This window comes from Onychostruthus taczanowskii, unplaced genomic scaffold (assembly GCF_017590055.1).
Source record: "Onychostruthus taczanowskii isolate IOZ18803 unplaced genomic scaffold, ASM1759005v1 scaffold34, whole genome shotgun sequence".
NCBI lineage: Eukaryota > Metazoa > Chordata > Aves > Passeriformes > Passeridae > Onychostruthus > Onychostruthus taczanowskii.
The window spans coordinates 4,798,974-4,819,230 of NW_024500794.1; the positions used below are offsets into that span (position 1 = coordinate 4,798,974).

General features: G+C 44.9%; 1 protein-coding gene across 1 annotated transcript in view; it reads right to left on the reverse strand.

Annotated features, from left to right (window-relative positions):
• Positions 1 to 216: 216 nt before the first annotated feature.
• GAP43 (growth associated protein 43) overlaps positions 217 to 20,257 on the reverse strand; it is a 52,741-nt gene continuing 32,700 nt past the window's right edge. Inside the window, exon 3 of the mRNA XM_041410955.1 lies at positions 217 to 902. Coding sequence (XP_041266889.1) covers positions 814 to 902 — 89 coding nt within the window. The 3' untranslated portion in view covers positions 217 to 813. The remainder of the gene's footprint in view (positions 903 to 20,257) is intronic.

Below are 20,257 nucleotides of genomic sequence, written 5' to 3' on the forward strand. Positions count from 1 at the left end.
GTGCCAAGGAGAGCAGTCAGTCACTGACTTGTGGCCAAGGAGCACAGCTGGGCCACGCAAGAAGTGGCTCACCAAAGACCACAGGCCAGCAGGATGTACAGCAGCATAGAAATGCGACACGGTGGTATTAATGATAATTATTCTCATTTATTATAATTATTGTTCAGTTTGAAAAAGGAGCCTGGAGCCAAGCATTACGCTAATTGGCACATTTTCTAGTTGTTATTTTAGTTCTGAAAACAAACTGGGGTTTAGTATTCTTTTTTGTTCATTTGTTGGTTGTGTTAGGTCTTTTGTTTGTTTTTTCTTTCGTTCATTCCATCACATTGAAAAAGGAAGAAAAGAACCTTTTTTTCCCCCTCTTGTTTTAACTCACTCAGTAAGTCTGGACTCCTCAGATGAACGCAACATTGCACACACACACACTTGGAGAAGAGAGAGAGGAGAGAGAGAGAGAGAGCGCTCGCAGTGGGCAGACAGACACACGCACGCGCCAGGTCAAAGAACTCTGATACAGTGCAAGAATTTTCCCAAAATGATTGGATCATCATTACCAAAAACTTGCCATAACAACACCAAGAAACAAAGAAATGTTTAAGCCACACTGTTTGACTGGGATTTTTCCTGCTTTTTTTTTTTTTTCTTTAAATGTTTGCCACACAGAGAGAAAAAGGGTTTAAGTGGTAATGGGAGAGGGACAGACACAGGCTCACAGATGCGAGCAGGAAGGGGGAAAATCGAGATTGGGGTGGGAAGGAAGGATAGAGGATAGGGGGAGGGAGGGAGGGGCAATGGGGAGTCATTTCTTAATGTTCAGGCATTTTCTTGGTCCGCCTTGCTCTCTTCTTCTTTCACCTCTTCCTGCTGGGCACTTTCAGTAGGTTTGGTTTCTTCTACAGCATCTAGTGGGGAAAGAGATGGTCCAGCGTTAGTCAGCCATGATCTAGAGCATCCTGCATGTGCACACAGCCTGATGGACTGCATGGCTTCAGGTTTCTCTCTCTCCAAAGTCACCCAGATCTCAAAGTCCCCGAATTTCTGCAGCATGAAAAGATCATGCCAAGGTTCAGCCCAGCAGGGAAACATGTAGCTCTTACAAAACACCCTCAGCCAGAAAGCATGTGCCACTGGAAGGAGCTGCCTTGCTTGTTGCTGATGTGCTAGACAACTACTGTTGATTTAATTGGAGGCACTGATTAGACTCCTGGCTTATCAGCTAGATCACACACCCTTTTACAGAACCCGCTGACTGTACCAACCACTGTCGAATCACTGTCCCCCAATTACAACATGGATACTCCCAGCCAAGACTTAAAGAGAGTCACAAAGAACAAACTCTATACACACTTGAAGCCTGCAAGACCCAGAGGGAAAACTTTTATACTGTGTAACTCAGACTTCTCTCACACTGAACAGAGAGAAATGTCTGTAGCCTTCAAGGATGGGAGCCTTCATCCAGAGGTTGCCACATCTCTCCAGTTTTCTAGTCTCTCCTTTCAAAAGCCAAGATGCCCTGGGGGGAAGCACTGAGTATAACTGGGAGCTGGCTCTGCCTGTCAGTCAGGCAGCTTGTTCTGGCACACCATTCACATGAGAAGTTAAACTATTGCTAGGAGCTGTCCCCCAATGAAGTAGACAGAGGATCAGAACCCAGGAGAAGGCAGAGGCAGCCAGAAGGAGCAAGGCAAATGAAAGAAATGCCCCTCAAGCTGAAGTGATCTAGCCTATATCTCCTTCATTGCAGCAGGACAGATTTAATTGTCTCAGAGTTTCACTGCCCAGCTCTCACCAGGGTGCACTAACATGTTCCCAGCCTCTTTCAGAAACATGTACTGTGTGGATTGCTTTTTACAGGATAAGGTGGTGGTGGACCCAGGGCTGCCGACATGTAAGACAGAATAATGCACAAGGGTCTTAGTGCACTGTAGTGACTGGTGTGCTCCATTGCCATCTCTCCCTTTTCCTCACTGGCTCCCAGTCCCACACAGCCCATTGGGAGGTCAAGCAAGCAGCAATCCAGACTTGGCATAAAGAACAGGGAAAAGAAACACTTGGGATACAAAGAACAGGGAAAAGAAACAAGCACTGAAGGAGGACAGGGTGATGTGGGACACACCACATGTCATTGGTATGACACATACTGTACCTATCTCATTCAGAGAGCACTGTAGGTTCCCTGCACAGTTCCTGGCATCTCTGATGGGCTATCAAACTACATTGTACCAGTAAATAAAATGGGCCAGGGACTGCTCCTTGGCCCCAAGGCCAACTGGCACCACACAGCTTATGTCCATATTGCTAAACTCTCTTCTTCTCCAGAACAGGGTAGCTGTGTCTCTCTGATGCAAAGCTACTTGGTGTACACAAAAATCACACCATGGCCCATGCTGTCAGCCTAACAGTGAGGATGTTCAGTTTTCAGTGTTTAGTTTGTGAGGATTAGCATCCTCATACTCATGTTTCTGGAGGATGCTAACTGGGATGTGAAACTTTCCTTAATGACACCATTCATGCATTTTGGCCTGGTCCATTTGATGCCATCAGATGGCAGACTTGTATTTGCTTCCAATACTCGCAGTAGGTGCTACATTCCTACTTCCCTCTTCCCCTCAGCTCTTTTAGCCTAGGTTTTAAACATGTTCCTAAGCACCACTTCCTTATGAATCACCTTTAAGTTGTGTGCAACTTTCCATTCTGAATTATCTTCATTAAAGGCTCTGCTTCTGGACCTTCAAATACTTTTTATCTTTTAGTAAATTCTGACTGCTGATTTTCCAGAAGGAAAAATTTCTGTGGGAACATCCCCATGGCCTCAGCCTCTGCATCTGCAAACCCCCTGTCAGCAAAAACATCTGTGGACTTCCCTTGATACAGAACAGCTAAGCATGATGCTATTCAAGGACTCCATCTGTATCTGGTACAGATACCATCACAGACCAGAGACAAAATAGGCTACTGATTAAAATAGGATCATAACAAGTATCATTGGGAGGCAAAGCTTGGCCTACTTTTTTAATTTTCCTGAATGACTTGATCACTGGGAGGGAGGAGAGTCCCTTTAATGCTGCTCTTCAAGGCATTCATAGCAGGAGACACATTGAATTACAAAGCTGAGAGTAGAATCCCAGTGTGCAACCATCTACCCCTAAATCTGAGTGAAAAGATTATTGTTAGCCAGCAGCAAAGTCTGATTTCTTACATGGCTCTGACAGATCCTAGTAAGGCAGAATTTCTGGGGTTTTCTCACAAAAATGGAAGATGAGTGAAAGAGCAACAAAGAGATATAACATGGCTTCAGGAGCCCAAGTCTGACACTGCTTTTCATTGTGTTTAAAACTTTTTGTGTCTTCCTACCAAAAAAATATGCACATGTCCCACAGTGCCAGCAGTCCCACAGCCCCCTCAGGACAGCACGACAGGCAGGCCCATAACACAGCAAGCACAGGGATATACAGACAGACACTGGGAGTCCTGCACATCTGCTATGCTACCAAGTCACACAGACGCCCTGTTAATCAGCAGCTGAAAGTGGGGTCCAGCTCCTAGAGTGGTGGGCTCTTGACAGCACTCCAGGAAGCATGGACAGGAAATCTGCTCGCACTCAAGGTGGAGGAGCTGGCAGCAATGTTGGTTAGCTCAGTGTTCCTATGGTGTCCTTGCTCTTAGGATAAGCAGGCAAGTTGAAACACAATTTTCTGCCATGTTCTATTCTGTGTTAGCTCACCACAGTGGCAAATCTAATTTCCAGGGAGTACCCATGGCGTCTAGAGATCCTGGCTGGCAGAAGGACTGCACAGAGGTGCCTCACTGTCCCCATTAATGTTCTCTGGGGAGCAGATAGTGGCAGGCCAATGACTCTCTGCTGAAGAAGGCCAGAGACTGGTCTGATTTCTGCCATGGAAGAAATAGACTGGACCAACAGGGATCATGGAGCAGCAGGAACAATTTAACATCACTTCATCACATATTCAAGCCAACAGAGAGGGATCATACCACTCAAATGCTGGACTGCGCATATTCCAAGTATAAAAAAGAACTATAGCTTTTTGACTAAGAATTATCATACAAAATTCAATGAATCAGTCTCCCTCTTTTCTCCTGCATGATGTTGAAGCTTTAAGAAGAAAGACTCTGAGTCCTGCTACACACTGCTAAGCTATGTCTTATTTCCTAGCAGCTTTACCAGCGCTTCCTCGATCTTTGGGATGAGGGAAAAGAAGAAACCTGGTGTTATTATGTAGTAATGAACTTTAGCAAGAAGAAATATCATGAAGGAAAAAAGAATTCAGCACCAAAAAAAAACCCCAAAAAACCAAAATTCAAGCAGTGGCACTGTTAACCCATAGCAGCAAAAAGAAGAGGATACGCTCTGCGCAATGGGGGCAATGCACCACAACCCCAGTGACATCAGGGCCAGTTAACAGCAGCTTCTGATTCACAAGGAAAGGTGAGGCATTTTATCTGACTCACCAGTTTGTTTGATGCAGGCTGTTTCTGCAGTATGTTTTCTGGGCTTTTTCCAGCCTTGTTTTCAGTGTCCCAGCAAGGGAGGGCAGGGTATCCCCAGGGAGATTTGCAGATAGCTGTCCTGGGAATTCCACACATCAGAGAGGATATCTTTTACATTGCTTTTTACCCAATACTAGTCTTGATTTTCTATTTTTTTTGAACTCTGGGTTATTGTACCTTTGGGTTTGCAGAGGACAAATACCATTATACGGCCAGAACTGCACAGTTTGGGCATGTTTCATTCACTTTGTTGCAAAGGTGACAAAAAAGTGGTTGAGAATTCAGGCTATCCCCCGCTTGAGGAACAAAAACATTTCATCCTGGGTAGCCAAACTTCCACCTGTACAAAGCTGCCTCCCTTCTGAACATGCCAGCACTGTGAGATTTCCTCCTGCCTGCACGATCAGAGCCCCCTGTGTCCACTTGCAAGGGACAGAACAAGCAGGAAGCAATGAGCTCTTTCTTCAGCTGGGCCTGGACTGGGGCAGCATCAATGTGCACGTGGTGACATGAAATCAGAAAGCTGAAGTCAGACTGGATGGATATCTCACCTAACTCCAGACATCTGCAGAGAGACATCTGCAGCTGATCTTCTCATCCTTTCCTTCCTTCCTAATTAGTGGAAATAAATGGGACATTTCTAAGACTCTGTTAACTTGTCTTATTTGGATGCCTACTTTAGGACAAGTTGCAGCCTGGGAATATCCACACCTGCAGCAAGCCAAGGTAGAGACATTCACATTTGTTCTAGAGCACTCCAGCTGCAGAGCAAAAAGAAAAACCCAAACTCACAAAATGAGAATGGAGGAAAGAGAGCAGGAGGGGAGGCAGAGCTGTAACATAAAGCAAAAAAAAAACCCAAAAAACTTGAGGGGGAACCAAAACCAAATTCAGTCCTGAAGGGAAAAGCAAGAATGGCTAGGCCAGAAAGCTAAAAAAAAAAAATCATCTCAAACTAACAACAACTTAGTTTGTGCTTGAAATGACCACCCTTACAGTTCTTTTAATGCACACCAGTCATCATTTGCACTGTTTGTGGTTACTCCAGTCCTGTGGTCCCACCCTTCTAGCTCTAAGATTTTAGTTTGCTTTTTTATTTCAATCTTTGCTGCAGTCCAGATCATCTTATAGCATAGGATAATTTTGCTAAAGAGACAGGCATCTGTGAGCTGAGATGCCACTGTTCTCACTTCCATTTAGCACTCTGGACGGTGCAGTCAAGTTGAGAAATTTTGTGGGCAGCCTTGGACAAACCTTAAGCCGTTAGTGCAGAATTGTTTAAGGGTAGAGCTGCATGGTGGGAAAGGCTGATGTGTGTTTCTCAGCTGAAGAGCCTGTGTCAAAGAGAGGCTTTATACCTACAGCTCCAACTGGCACCTGCTGGGGAACATCATGGAAGAGTAACAACATGGAAGTGACATATAAAGTCTTGCTGCTGTAGGGTCTTAAAGAGCTCCTGCTCCTCAGCACTCCACTTATTTCCTGGAAAGGGTGAGAGTCGTGTCTGTGAGCGCTGCTGGGGGAGCAAACGCCAGGAACACGTGCAGCTCTGGTTGCTGTGCAGCTGAGGCAGGCACACAAGCAGCAGTTCTGCTGGATGGTGGTGCTTCCAGCTGCCTTTGCTGATGCTGTGCTCTAATGGCTGAGCATGCAGGCTCCTCTCCAAGTCTCTCTACTGCCCTACATTAGTGAAATTAGGTTGAGTGGATTTCCGGGTAAAACACTGTCTCTTGGGACCTGCCCAGCTCCCGTCTGACTTGCCAAGATTAATTAAATCAGAGAAGACATCAGCTTATGACCACAGCAGCAGCAACCTTTTTGATGATCATTTCTTTTGTGACTGGTGGCTTGGGTTTTGTTTTCCTTTTTGTCTCTATTCCACTGCAGATTTTTAAATTACCACAGCCAATGCCAAGAGTTGAGAAATTGCACAACACTCTGGGATTCTACTACAGATGCAGAGATTTTGCTTTTGTTGCTTTCTCAGTGTTTGCGTAATTATTGCTGATACTGATTGTGCAGCTAGAACTCTCCTGTGCATTCATGCTGAAGTACTGCCCAAATCTACTCAGACACTGCTCTCTGTAGCATTTGTCGTGCTTCCTCCTTACTTTGTCCTTTGCCAGCTACAGCTTGGGTAGAGATGGAACTGAAAAACTGTTCCTCATCCAGTTATCACTCTGCTCTCAAATATTAGTCTTGGCTTTACTGTCCTCTTAAAAGCAGATCTCACATGACCCAGAGATGACTCTACTATTTTTTCTTTCTTTTTTCCTTTTTTTTTTTTTTTTTTTTTAGGATAAGGAGCACTGGAAAGCCTCATTTAAAATCCCTGCCCTGAGCATCTCCTAGTTTTAATGACATTTGGATCCAGATTTGGATCCAGGCTTCACAGCTTGATTCATCTGTCCCAATCCATCTGTCCTTCTAGCCAGCCAGAAGTCTATTCCAGGCAGACGATGGTAGGTCTGAGACTGCTGAAACAAGACACACTTCAGGTTCAGAGCTGTTGCTTACACAGTTCTCTTCCTGATCCATGTTAGCCCATTGCAGTCAGCCCTATTATGCATCATATGCAGAGCTAAAATCCTCCACCCTCCTAACTTGCTGCTTCTGAAAACTGGTAGACTTATGCTGCCCCAGCTAAACACCAAGAAATGAAGGAATTGGGTATTTCACAGAAGTGGCTGTGTCTGGTCCAGGGTACTGACTTGTATTATTTCTCCCAAATCCTTGGTTAATCTCTCACTAAGTAGAGACAGAGCCATGGTACTGATTCCTGTGAGTCCTGGGAGTCCTGGTGAGCACAAGGCACCTGGGAGATCTGCAAACCCTTGGCACACCCTCCAACAAGGTGGTGGAGGAATGTCCCCAAAGCAAGTAGCAGGCAAGAAGTCCAGGGAAGTCACCCAATAACTACTGGAAAGCAGCAAGCAAGTCAGCCCATTAAGGTTGAAACAAAAATGCTAATATGGCCCCAAAATACATGGTAGCTTGAGCCTCCTACATTCCTGTACCACCTCATCTTTTTCCAGAACCATATAAGAATTGTTCAGTTGTGCCAGCAGTGAGGAAAAAAACCCAAAAAACTACAACTTCTGTAAGTCCCATAGCTGGTAACTTTGGTCCAAGCTTGGACATCTGCCTCTTTTTCTGATCCTGCTAAATCCTCAGAGGACAGCCAGACAGAGTCCTGTCGCCCCAGCTGCCTTTTCACTTTGTCAGGGTGAAGAGGAAGCAGCTTAGGGATTTCCACTCCTTCTCATCCCACCCCAGGCCCTTCTTCCTCCAGCACCACCATGGAAATCCAAGCCTGCACTGGCATCCATGTGTGCAGCAGAGGAAAGGGAGGGAAAGGTGGGAGAGATGCTCAGGGTGCGCAGCAGTGGGGAGGGGGTGTCAAGGGAGTCAGGCTCACAGCTCCATTGCAAAGCATCTTTCACAGTGTCTAGACACCAGCTGCCGGGTTGCTGAGGAAACTCCCCAACTTCAGCTGACGGAAGAGAGCATTGAGGTCTCCAGAGAAAAGGGAGTGCTGGAGGAAGAGGGTGGGGAGAGAAAAGGGAGGATGTTCCTTGTGAATGTGAGGTGTTAACCCTGTTAGAGCCACGTTTGCAAATATTCTTCCATCCTGGAGAATTGGAAAGAAGCAGCTCTCTTTCTTTCTTCCACTGCTGTTTCTTTCCCACATCCGTGGATGCCAGACATGGAAGCTGAGAAAAACGACATGCCTACTGCTGACTGTTCATTTATCGCTGCCTATCACCAGCACTTTTGTCCCAAACTCCCTTCCTACTGTACCCAAAACTGGGCAATTTCAATGCAGCTGCAACTGGAAGAAGCCCTGCCAGAGTGGCTAGGTTTTCAGACAGCAAGATCTTCTTTAGCAAGGCTAGTCCCTTGGCCACTGTCACACTACAAGCAAAGGCAGCTGCAGAGAGGACAGAGGGCTCCCACCTGGCAGCAGTGTCGTCTGTCACAGTGCTTCTGTGGGGATGCTCTGTCGCACCAGAAAGTGGTGGGCAGGTGGGAGGCTGCTTAGTACAGTGGCCAAAGGCAAGGTAGAAGAGCTCTTTCAGGATGAGAGTGCCTTAGAGGCAGATATTTTATACTGGTATTGAGTGGCCTCCTACCAAACAGCATCAAAGGTGCTGTGACCTCAGAGGTGTTGTGACCTCAACAGACCTCTGCCAAGGTGCCATGGTCTTCACAGCCAGGGAGCTTGAAGGGGAGAAAGGGGAAGTGACTTGCACAGGGTGTCCCCAGCATTAGCTGGGATCAGAGTTGATATGATGAACAATCAGGTGCTCAGCTGTCCTGATGAACCAGAAGGGCTCCCTCCAGGAGTAATTCCAAGCTACCAGCCCTTTTGTCTCCTGCATTCACTAGTTCACCTGAGGAAAACCTTAGAAAAATTACCCATAAGTTGTTCTTTAATCCTCTTCTCCCCTGCCCCTGTTGATTTCACATAGATCCTGCAGACCAGAAGGGGTAGTCTTTAATTCTTTAAATACTTTATGATTCAAAGAGCTTGGATATAGAGGTTTTAACTTCCTTCCAGCTGTGGAATGTAACAGTTGACAGCTGTTCTTGGCTGTCAAGAACAGGACATAACAGTATTGGAAAACAGGACGTCCCTATCTCATGCAACAGCATTCTTTTGTGTCACCCATCTTTTCTCCCTTACTGGTTTAAGTTCAGGAGGATGGTTTAGAAAGAGAGGGCATGTGAGGGGACAGAGGAACAAGGTCTTTCTAAGACACATCCATTTGTTCTTTAGCTTCTTTAGAGCAACAGCCCTATGAGATTATAGGGGAGAAATCAGAAGAAAGATAGGAAGAAATGGAAATACCCTGAATAGGTATAGGCAAATTGAACTTCATTGAAGTGACAGATAGATTGTTCTACAGCCAGGACATTCCTAGCAAAATAATTAATTCAGGGAACAAAGCTTACAGCCCTTTGGGGATGGAGGTCTGAATTTGGAGAGGCCAGGCAGATGCACAGAGAATGGCACAGCAAGTGACAGAAGTTTGACAGACAGATCAGGTCCTCAGAGGTCTGCCCATCTCACAGCTCTGCTGAGAAGCCTGGCAATGCTGGTAGGGGATAAAAATGAACCTGAAACTGTGGCAGACTGCTGGCATTCATGCACTGCTGATCCTGAAATAAAGAGGGTTAAGAAGAGGAAGGAAATGCCCAGAGTGTTAGAGCCTTTGGGTTCTCCATCTACAGCTCCCACCTCCTCACACAGGACTGACTGTGAAGCTCTTCTCCTCCCCTTCCCCAGCAAAACTGGCTAGGGAAAAGAAACTAAAGGAGGAAATCTTCTGTAATTGTGGCAAAATGGCCTAGAAATTCCTTCAGTGCATCCAGAATTAATGTGCCACTCCTCCCCTCGTACTCCTCCCCCTTCAGCTGTCGGTGGCAGGAAAACAAATTGCTGCAGCCCTTACTACAAACCATGCTCCCGCCTCCCTTCCCCCAGCTAAAAAGACATGTGCCATTCATAAGCTGCCTGACTGCTGGTCTCCATTATTAAAGCCTAGAAGACTGATAAATTGGGGATTCATGGGGCCTGCAAGCCTCCAACAACCACATTGCCATGGAAACCAGAGGCAGCCTCCATCTCCAGCAGAAATGATATCGATCTAGCTGAAGGCAGGGAATTGCAATCAAGGGGAGGATATAAAATGTCTCTTTTTCTTCCCTTTGCCATCCTTCCATTTCGAGTTTAAATGAAGGAGAAATTTAATTTAGAGATCATTAGTTTGTTTCTGTCCATCATCATACACCAAGGCTCTGCAAATTGGATGCTAAAATTATTAAATGCCTGTTGTCAGGCTTTCCACAGCCATCTTCTTGATAACTATCCCCAGCAGCTGCAACACCAACACCACCAGCTCTTTGCATCAAAGAAATTACTAGTATTTCTCAAACGCACGGCTGGTGCACACCCATAGAATCCCAATGTGTTTTGTGCAGGATAATAGACAGGCACTGCTCTCCAGAAGGCAGTTTAGGCTTCACACTGTACCCAGGGAAACTCCTGGGAGCTTTTGCTTTTCATTTCATCAGGAGGAGGCTTGAGAGCCCAGACATAGGAAGAGGCATTTTGAACTACAAACACTTGTGGGGAAAAAAAAACCCATTTTGAGACATCACAGTGGCATTTGTGATGCAGAGCGATTCTCCCCTCTTCTTGAAATCCCTTGTCTGGGACTGCTTAACTGCTTTCCTGAGGATGGAAAGATCAGGAGCAACAGTGCCTGTCCTGCAAAACTGGGTAGGCAGCTGGCACTTTATATAAAAGCCAGATCATCCTGGTTTGACTTAAGGTCAGGGGTTGGGCTGTGTTGTCATCCCTTCTGCCCCAAGAAATCTCTGTGACCAGAGGAGTGTGATGCTTGCCCAGTAAGTGATCAGCTCCACAGAAAAGGAGGTGTAAGGCAGCCCTGAGCCTGGCACTGGCCATTTTCAAAGAGCCAAGCTGTATAGCAGGAAGGAAGGAAGGAGCTGTCTGGAAAACCTCTCCTGAGTGCTCTTATTGCCAGCACCAGTCTTCTCTGTGAAGGTGGCAGCAGTTTGCATCAGTAATTCTGATTTTAATTCAAATTTGGCAAGCTCTGTTTTATTTTATTTTTGACCAGTTTTGAGAGCTGTTTCTCCCAGTTGGAGAGGGACTATTGAGTCTCTGAACTCTCTGAGTGCTGTGCCAAGCGAACCAATGCAGCTGTCCCACAGTAGCCATCTCGCTTTAATTGGCTTTTCACAATAACAATTCCATCAGGCAGATAATGAATTCGGCCGTGACATGAGGGCACTTGGTGGGACAGCTGCAAATGCTGGGGAGACCACCTAGGGGCACAGCCAGGCAGCCCCATGCCCTGTGCACAGCCAGCTGTGCCATAGCTGGGATGCACCACCTCTCTGGAACAGCAGGAATATCTGGGTTGTCAACAGCTCCTCAGTACTGTCCACCATGGTGGTAAAAAGTACCCTTACAGGGAGCTAAGACAGCCCTTTGCTGAGCTAGTCTGCAGCAACAAGGCTTCTTTTGCTCATCAAAGGACATTTTCCTTGTCCCTGACTCAGCTGTGGGACCGAGCAGTAGCTGCTCCTCCACCATCTTGTGTGCAGCCAAAGTCTACCATGACGCCCGGATCCGCACAGGTCCATGGAAGCTGCCAGTTACCACAACTTCCACGTGCAGAGGTTGCATGTTGTTGGCCAGGGTGGAGCAGCCCATAATTTTGGCTTGAGCACTCTAATTTTGATAACGGTGGTCACAAGAAGAGGGCCTGATATGAGGCATGAGCTCATCTGGCCTGAGCTGCTCTGACATTGCTCTGAAATTGCACTGAGGCATAGGAAGTGGCACCCCACCACCTTGTGCTCTTATTGTCTCCTCCTGCTGATTTTATTTGCTATAAAGGTCCTTGGCTCGGGTCTTGCCTGCTGGTCACAGAGCAATGTTGTGAGGTATCCATGTGAATGAACACGTCTCTCTTACTCTTCCTCTCCTGCTGGAGCTGTTCCACTTCCATAAACCATTAAATATTTATCGGGCCAGAGAAAAACATTGACTCTGTAGACCAGTGGTGAGGGCACTCATCTGGAATAGGGGAGACCAAATGCCACATCCTGGCTCCAACAAACAATAAATAATTTATACAAAATGGAATAGCTCCAGCAGGAGGCATCAGGGGAAAATGTGTCCAGCAGCCCAATGGCTTGCTTACAAAGCTCACTGGATTTCAGCTTCCTAGATGTCCCATTCAGGGAGGACCTGACCCTCACATGCTAATTACTCTAAGAGCAGACAAAGATTTTCTTGCTACTTCATTCTCAAATTTCCATAATTCCTGGTAATGGTATATAATATGTTTGGGTTTGAATAATTAAAGGGTCCTTTAATGAAAAAAAGATTATCACAGAAAAATTCAAGTCTATCAAGACTCAGAAGCCCTGCACAGTTGTGGTTTGAACTGTGATCAGACTTATCTCTTCTGTTTGGCAGAGCCATACCTATGTGTTTTGCTAGAAATGAGGACAAGAAGTAGTTGTATGCTACATCAGTTAGGAGCAGCTGAAATTTTCTTCTTCTTCCCTATGTAAAAACCAGTGACTCCATCCATCTTGCTCATAGTCATTTGGCTTCAGCAATGTAAAAGGTTTCTATCTTGAGGCACAAAAACTCATTTTCTTTCTCGTTTTCTGTCTCTTTATTGAGTGCAGTGAACAGTGCTGGGTTAGTGTCTCTGGAGACCAGTCTGCTGCTCAGCAGCAGTGCTGTGCATTTTCTCCCTGTGCCTTCCTGGTGGGCCTCAGCTGTGCTTGGGAGAGGATGTGTCATGAACAAGAGGTCAAGCTTAGTCCAAACAGGCATCATGCTTGGCCACACTGCTAAGTCTCCCAACAAAGGCTTGGCGATAGTTCTGGAATGGCTTTGTGGAAACATATCTTCAACTCCAAAGACAGGCTTAAAGGCAGGTGCCAAACCTATTTGCAGTGTTTGAACAGAGTTGCAAGATCAAGGTGACACTCGTGCCTCCTCACTGTTTGGCAATAAAGAACTTACCTCCTTTCACCACCTGGATCCCTGGTGTACCTGTTGAATAATGGACTGTGAATGCAGACAAAGGGCCAGAGAGAATTGCTGCTCCTATGAACTGTAGCAGCCCTACTGAAGATAAACTCACAGCAGCCCTTTGATCACATCCCATGAATGTGGGGGATTTCCATCTCTTCTGACAACAAGGGAAAGCAGAGGACCAATGCTGCAAGATTGCACTGAGTGCCTTCCAGGGAGACAAATATAGCGACCATTTGTGAGCAGATCTAAGATTAAGACAGACTCCTTCAACTCACAAATATTTCTGAATGGGGACAATTCAATCCCAGGGTTTGGCCTCCTGTGACATATTCCTTGTTTCAGCACCAATGACTGGAGGTTATTCTGAACTGCTTGTGACACTGAGGCTGAAATCACAGGTGAAATCCTAGCCTTGCATAAGCAGAATAGGTAACACAGGATGTCTAAACTGGAATACTTACTCTTTTTTTTTTTTTCCCTAAGCTCACACCCACCCAGTGAGGGAATGGAGTCCCATATTAATTTGAAAACTAGACCGTTATGGATTCAGTCCACACAAGCTTGCATTCACACCTCCCTGTTAGAGACTTGTGTCATTTCCAAATAAATGTGTGCCCCAAGCTTTTAAGAACATCAAAGAGGTTTTTACAAGTACTTGCTACCACCCCAACTTTAAATAACTTTTACTTTATTCCATCTTCCATCTCTTCAAGTGGTTATCAAGTGAAGTCTTTGAAACATTTTTCACAGCTGCAAAGACAGTTTTGTCAAAGTCAGCAGCATTAGGGAATGCTCCTGCATAATGGCCACAGCTCTTGTTCCTGCTCTTGTATCCCCTTCCCTGTACCTACAATGCATTATCAGCTGTGGTTCTGTACCACTGCACCCACTTCAGCTTTGGGATCTGGTTGGTGTTCCAAATGTCAGAGAGATTTCCTTCTTCATTAAGCCCTGGAGGTTACAGGTAATGTCCAGTTATCATTACTAGCATTACCAATTACTGTGCTTTGCTGAAGGAAGATGGAGAGGTCGAATAGTGTCTTCCACCTTCTGCTTTCTTTCATAATGAAGGAAGAACTCATTTGCTATTGCCTCAAGGTACAGCTGGGAAGTCTGTCATTCTTTGAACACTGGCTAATTGGGACCTTATGACCTTTATCTGAGACTTATTTGCATGAAGCACCAAGTCTCACTTTTCTGACCATTAGGGGAACAGCATTTTCCTTTACATCCCTGGACCCTGTCCAGCTTTCCATAGCTCTTTTCCTGACTACACTACAGCCTAGTGAAAGGCAGGTGTCCAAGGTGGACTCCTGGCTGCCAGGACTTAGATTGAGATTTTCTGCTCTGTTCCAATGTTCCATGTTGACACTGATGTAGCTAAGGATGCAGAAAGAAAAAAGAAACATTTCACCAATTCACATTTGGTGATGATATAACCAAGGCTCTTAAATGATACAGGCCATCAGAGCTAAAGAATATGTAAAGGGAGCCTTTGGCAGGGAATACAGAAGTAGGAAAGAAGTCACAGTTCTAGTAACCTGCAAAACCAGACCAGACTTCAAAGAACAGCAAAGCACACGATAGTGGTACTCTCTAGCATTTGGGTCTCCCACACACATTATTTTCAATATCTCATCTATTTTCTTCCTGAAAGATGTCTAGAGAGGAAATCTAGGAAATGAGGAAGCCCTTCTTTAAATCAAACTTACAGCATGACTAGCCTTGAGAAATATTGTGTCTAGAAACCTGTTCAAATTGAGCTTGTGTAATATGGTCTTTCACAGGTCTATTGGAGGTCCAGAACTGGAGGTGGAAACTATCCCACAGAGCTGATGCCAGTGGCTTGACTTGTAAGCCTTCTGTCACTGCTTACATTTTCCTTGGTTCTCTTGGCCACTGCCCAGTCTTACAGATCATCATATGGCTAAATAAAATATTTCATCTGTGCTCCTACAGTAGCTGTCTGCAAAAAGGAAGGAGATTGGTGTGTGCAAGGACTGGGATGAGGAACAAAACAGAAGAAATAATGCCCTTCTGGAAACGTGTAAAAAGTTACAGCTTTTTTTGGACTAAGTGAAGACTATCTGTCATTCCATCTCATAAAATAGATTTGCAGATTTGAAGGGAGTGTAGAGAAAAGCAACAGAGCTCCTAAAAAGCATGGGAATAATTTCATATAAAAAGCAGCTGAAAGCACTTCTTGTGTTTTCTTCAGGAAGGAGATGAACAGCAAGGGCTGTAAGACTATGCCCTCTGTGCATAAATGCATACTATATGATGCTATATACCATAATCAAAGGCATGAAGTAGGGCTATCACAAGATTTTGCTGTTTCTGTGACATAGCACAAGTACAGAAAGATATTTAGGGCAATGGTGGCCAATTTGTCACTGAACTTTATGGCTATTGTACAGTTGGTTGGAGTTGGGAAAACTGTTGATACTCAATCAGATATTTTGTGTGCATACACACACACACATATGCCATATAACACCACAGTTATATTAGCATCAAAAGAGAGAATACATCATGCTTTATTTGTTAAACCAGATCTTAGACAGTAGAAGACAGGGATGAGTCCCAGCAGTAGAGAAGTGGTTTACCCTGGATCTGCCCATAGCAGTGCTTTGTGCTAGCCACAGAGAGCAGTACTGGATGTTAGCTCTGACCTAGATTGGCAATTTCTGTCTTCCTCTACCAGTTATTTGCATGGATCCTTGTGGGTGCAACTTCACCTTGCCAGAGTCCATGAAATTTCCACAGAGCTTGGAAATGATCACTGCACTGACATTGATAATCCAGTATGAATGCACCTATTAAATAGCTCTTGAGGAATGTCTAACTAATCTGACTGTGCTGACCTGGTGAACTTTACAAATCCTTTTCCTCTGCATGTGGCAATCATCTGCACCACAGAGTCAGTATTTCTACTTTTGGGTTTCAGCTCCCTGGAGCTGTAAATCCCAGCTGATACTCTGCAAGCTCATATGTATCTGAAAAGTCCAGCCTACTTGATCCTAGTGTAAAGAGATTACACTGGCAGTGGTGCAGAGCACTTCTGGCACCTACAGCAGACAGCCATCAGCTAAATTTCATTGTCTATTTGTCCTGACTGTCCAAAAGTCTGCTATTTGAGCCCTTCTCAGCAGACATTTTGTTTATAATTTATGCCAGAAAGCCTCCTTCCCATGGAGCATTTTCTGAAGATGATCTGAATGCAGATGAAGAGGGCCGCTGAGAAAAACATTGTAATGAGAGTAATTTAAAGCAAAAATCTGGGTGGAGTTCGACCACTGGTCTTGGCTGTAGAGCCATGTGTTGGCATGAGTGACTACGGTACAACATGGCACACACCGTGACACTGGCAGGCTCTGCCCTAAACAATGCCTCCTGTACGTGTGGTTTGGAAGAGCAACAGCTGTAGTTGCCAACCACAAGGGGTGAAAGATTGCTGTCACCTTTCCTCTAATTTGCAGCCTTCACTAAATAAGCCAGTGACTCCAGTAACCAGCCTTGAGTGTCCATGCAGTCCTTACTGAGGTTCCAGAAGAACTGGTACCTCTTAGGTACGAAGGAGTGGTTACCCTGCTCTCCTCAAGGGGCCTTTTCCATAGTTGGCTCACACATTTTAATCAGTAAATATGCTTAATGTCACCTATGATTTCATTAAAAAAGGTCAAGTACTGCTTTACCACTGGTCCACTAGTGCAGTTCCCACCTCTACAGGGCAAATTGAACCTCATCAGGAAACAGCAGACCTGAGGCATACATGGGACAAGAGACAGTATTGCACCGCAGTAGAGGAGAAAATCCTGCATCTGTGTCAGGTTGTGTGTAAGAAAATTGTGACATTCCAACCTGCCCCTCACATGGCTGTTCTCACCAATGCAAACCCAGCTATGAAATAGGCGATGTTTATACCCATGTAGAGGCAATGCAAAGACTAAAATTTCAGAGCAGCTGGGGACTAGACACAGACTCGTACTTCAGCATGTGTCAGGCAACCTAAACTGCATTTATATAGTCTTTACTTTGTTGCTGGAGTAGCACTACACACAAAAAAATGCTGCCATGCTTGCTTAGAGTTGTTCCTCTGGGGCAGTCATGGGAAGACTATTGTATTTGCATTGCTTTCCTTGGCTGCCAGGTGTAGCAGCAGAGATAAGCTCCCTTGAAACAGGAATGGCAGTGAGGTGGTTCTGTCTCATGCCAGCTACTCGTGAGCCAAGGCTGAAATTCCAAGTCACACAGCTGCAATCATCTTGCATAGTGCAGGTTGCACGTTCTGGCTGGTACAAGACAATAGACAGTCTCCCTTTCCAAATCTTTATACAGCCAGTGCTCCCAAAGTGCAGCAAGTATTGTCCTTCCATCAATATGGGGACTGAACTGAAAACAAAGAGCTGATTCAACTGTGAACTATGAAAAAGGATCCACAGGGACTTGCTCCCTCTGAGAAAGTGAAGGGAAGATGGTGCCTCCCAGTGCTCCTTGCTTGCAGGATACAGGGCCCTAGGGGAACTGCTACCCCGCTTACATGCAAAGCGCTTGTCACCTGGCTAATTTTTCATTTCAGCTGTGAAGCTGCTCCATTGTAAAGCTATTTCACAAAGCAGGAAAAGCATTCTTCACTTCCCAACAAAAGAAGATCCGTTTGTTTCCTTAGGCACAATTTACTCGTTCACATTTCTGGGCTTTGTATTCTTACCTGACAATCTGAGAGTGCTTTGATGCGAGAGCCAACCCAATTTGGAGGTGAGACTTGAAAACTTGTGAAAAGTACAAAACTAATCTAACAGTGTGTGACATTCACCTCCTCTCCTCCCCAGGAGGACATCATAGCTCCTCTTCTTCCACAGTCTGCCGTGCTGGATGCTGATCTCATTTCACAGCTGCACTACCAGATTCTTTCCACTAACCTTCATGGAGACTTTCTGGATTTAAGCCAATGCAACCACGACTAAACGAGTCTCACTTCCTCATCCATATGCAATGTATAAATTTTCCCCATCAGTTTTGGATTTTGTCTTGTTGAGTAGGTTGGCATCTAAGGGAGCCTATCTAAGCATAATACCAACACCAAAGAGCCAAAAGCTGGATCACAAGAAGAAAACCTATAAATCTAAGTCTTGATGAAGATGCTCAGACGACAAGATAACTTGGCATTCCTGCCATCCACCAAAAGACATGAAGAGGGTTGAGAGATCATCCTTCTTACATCAATCCTTCATTGCCACTGAACAAAGCCCACTGACTCATTTCATGCCTTACCCATGCTGGAATCCATCTCTTTTTCACTTTTACATACAATGAGGATAGCTTAGAAACTGCCCTGCTGTACAGCTGGGAATGCCTGGGGTCCCAGACCAAGTACCATTGGATACAGGACATTTGTTCGAAGCCGTTTTCTAGGCCATTACTAAAAGACAAATAGAGCATGTAGAACTGAGTAACAAGGAGAGAGGTGAGGGCTGTCAGGGGAACTACTGACTGGCACAACAAACCACTCCCCTCTCCAGAAATACTGAGCATTAAAAACTGTGCTCTTGTCTTTATCAGGTTAGTTATTCCTTTCCCCACACCCTATCTTTTTCTGTCCTGCCCTTAGATAAAGGCAAAAATCCCTCCTGGGTACTAAGGAAATGCCCTTGCCTTTTGCTTGTGCTTGCACCAGGGAAGGTATCAACAGATAGCATGATACAGCCATTGTAGTAAAATTCAAGGCAGATGAGCATCACCACCCCAAAGCAGCACGGTCAGCACGCCTCAGGGTAGTAGCAGCCAAGCATGCCATGGCAACCAGCCAACTGATGACACTGGCCAGGAGCCAATTCGATTTATTTTTGGCAGCCTGACATTGCACACTTCTGTTCCAGTCTTCGATCACAGAAACGATAAGAGGTGACCTTTGAAGGCCAAGGGGACAGATGAATCTGAAAGAGGATCTGTCCCTGGGCTGAAGGAGCACTGAAGTGGCAGATGTCCCCTCTTTCATGAATGACCATCAGAGTCACACCAGCAACCACCAGTGCTGTGTTTGCTGGGCAAAGACTGGGAGAAAGGTTGAGACCTGGCAAATATGTTTAAGTCTGTGGAAAGAGTAAGTAACAAGAGAGACGGAGAGCTTTAAAGATATGAGAGACCAATAGGAGGAAGATGATGAAAAGAAAACATAGTCTTTCTGTCAGGAAATATTTGTCTGTGGGTACTTTTGTCCTGTGATGATGCTCTTCAGAGGAGTATTGTGTATTGCAGAGCACAGCCCGGAATCCTCAGAGAGATGTACAAGGAGACCTATTTAATCTTTTAGCATTTCTTTCTTGGATGACTCTGGGGTCACTTAGCCAGCTGTTCAGGTTTGTGACTGGAAGACTGATATCATACTGGAATAGGAATTCAAGAAAAATCTATATTCATTAACATTTTAAAGAGGCTATCAGCTTGACTCTGGCCAGGCACCTTTCATGTTTGCTTTCTGCAAACATTGCTAAGCTTGAGTGTTACTGCATGCATACTGAATAAGTATAAATGGATGCACATACTGGTCTTCAACACTCGATCGCTGAAAACTCATTTTTAAATATATATTTGATTGTAGATTTTCCAGCTTCCTCTGTTGGCTAGATGTTTACATAAGTGCTAGTATCATGTGCAAATGCATATTAAACTGTGCATTTTAAATGGCCCCTTCAAATGATGTGTCTATGAATGGTGGGCCACTTTAAATGATGTTAAAACCAACAAGAGCATGGGGAGGATATCTGAAAATTATTCAGAATATTGTGTAGAATTAAACCATTTTTCCATGAGTGACGACTCAAAACAAGTAAAATAAATGAAAATTTAAATCAAATAGATTGCTACTATAAATGTCCTACCTCCATCCCTTAGAGCACATTAATCTAAATAAAAATGGAATGTCAATTCAAAGCAGAATCATTACTGCTTAGTAATAAGGCATCCCAGGTATTAAATAACAGGGAATTAGCATTCATTATCCTGTGTATAGAGGACCACAAAACACTGATTCACACTGCCCTATTCTTGCCACTGATGTTTATACCTTTGCCCAAGTATAAAACCAACACAAGTACAGCATGCAACATAGCAACTCACATATCACTAATCACATGACATTTATGTTGCCAC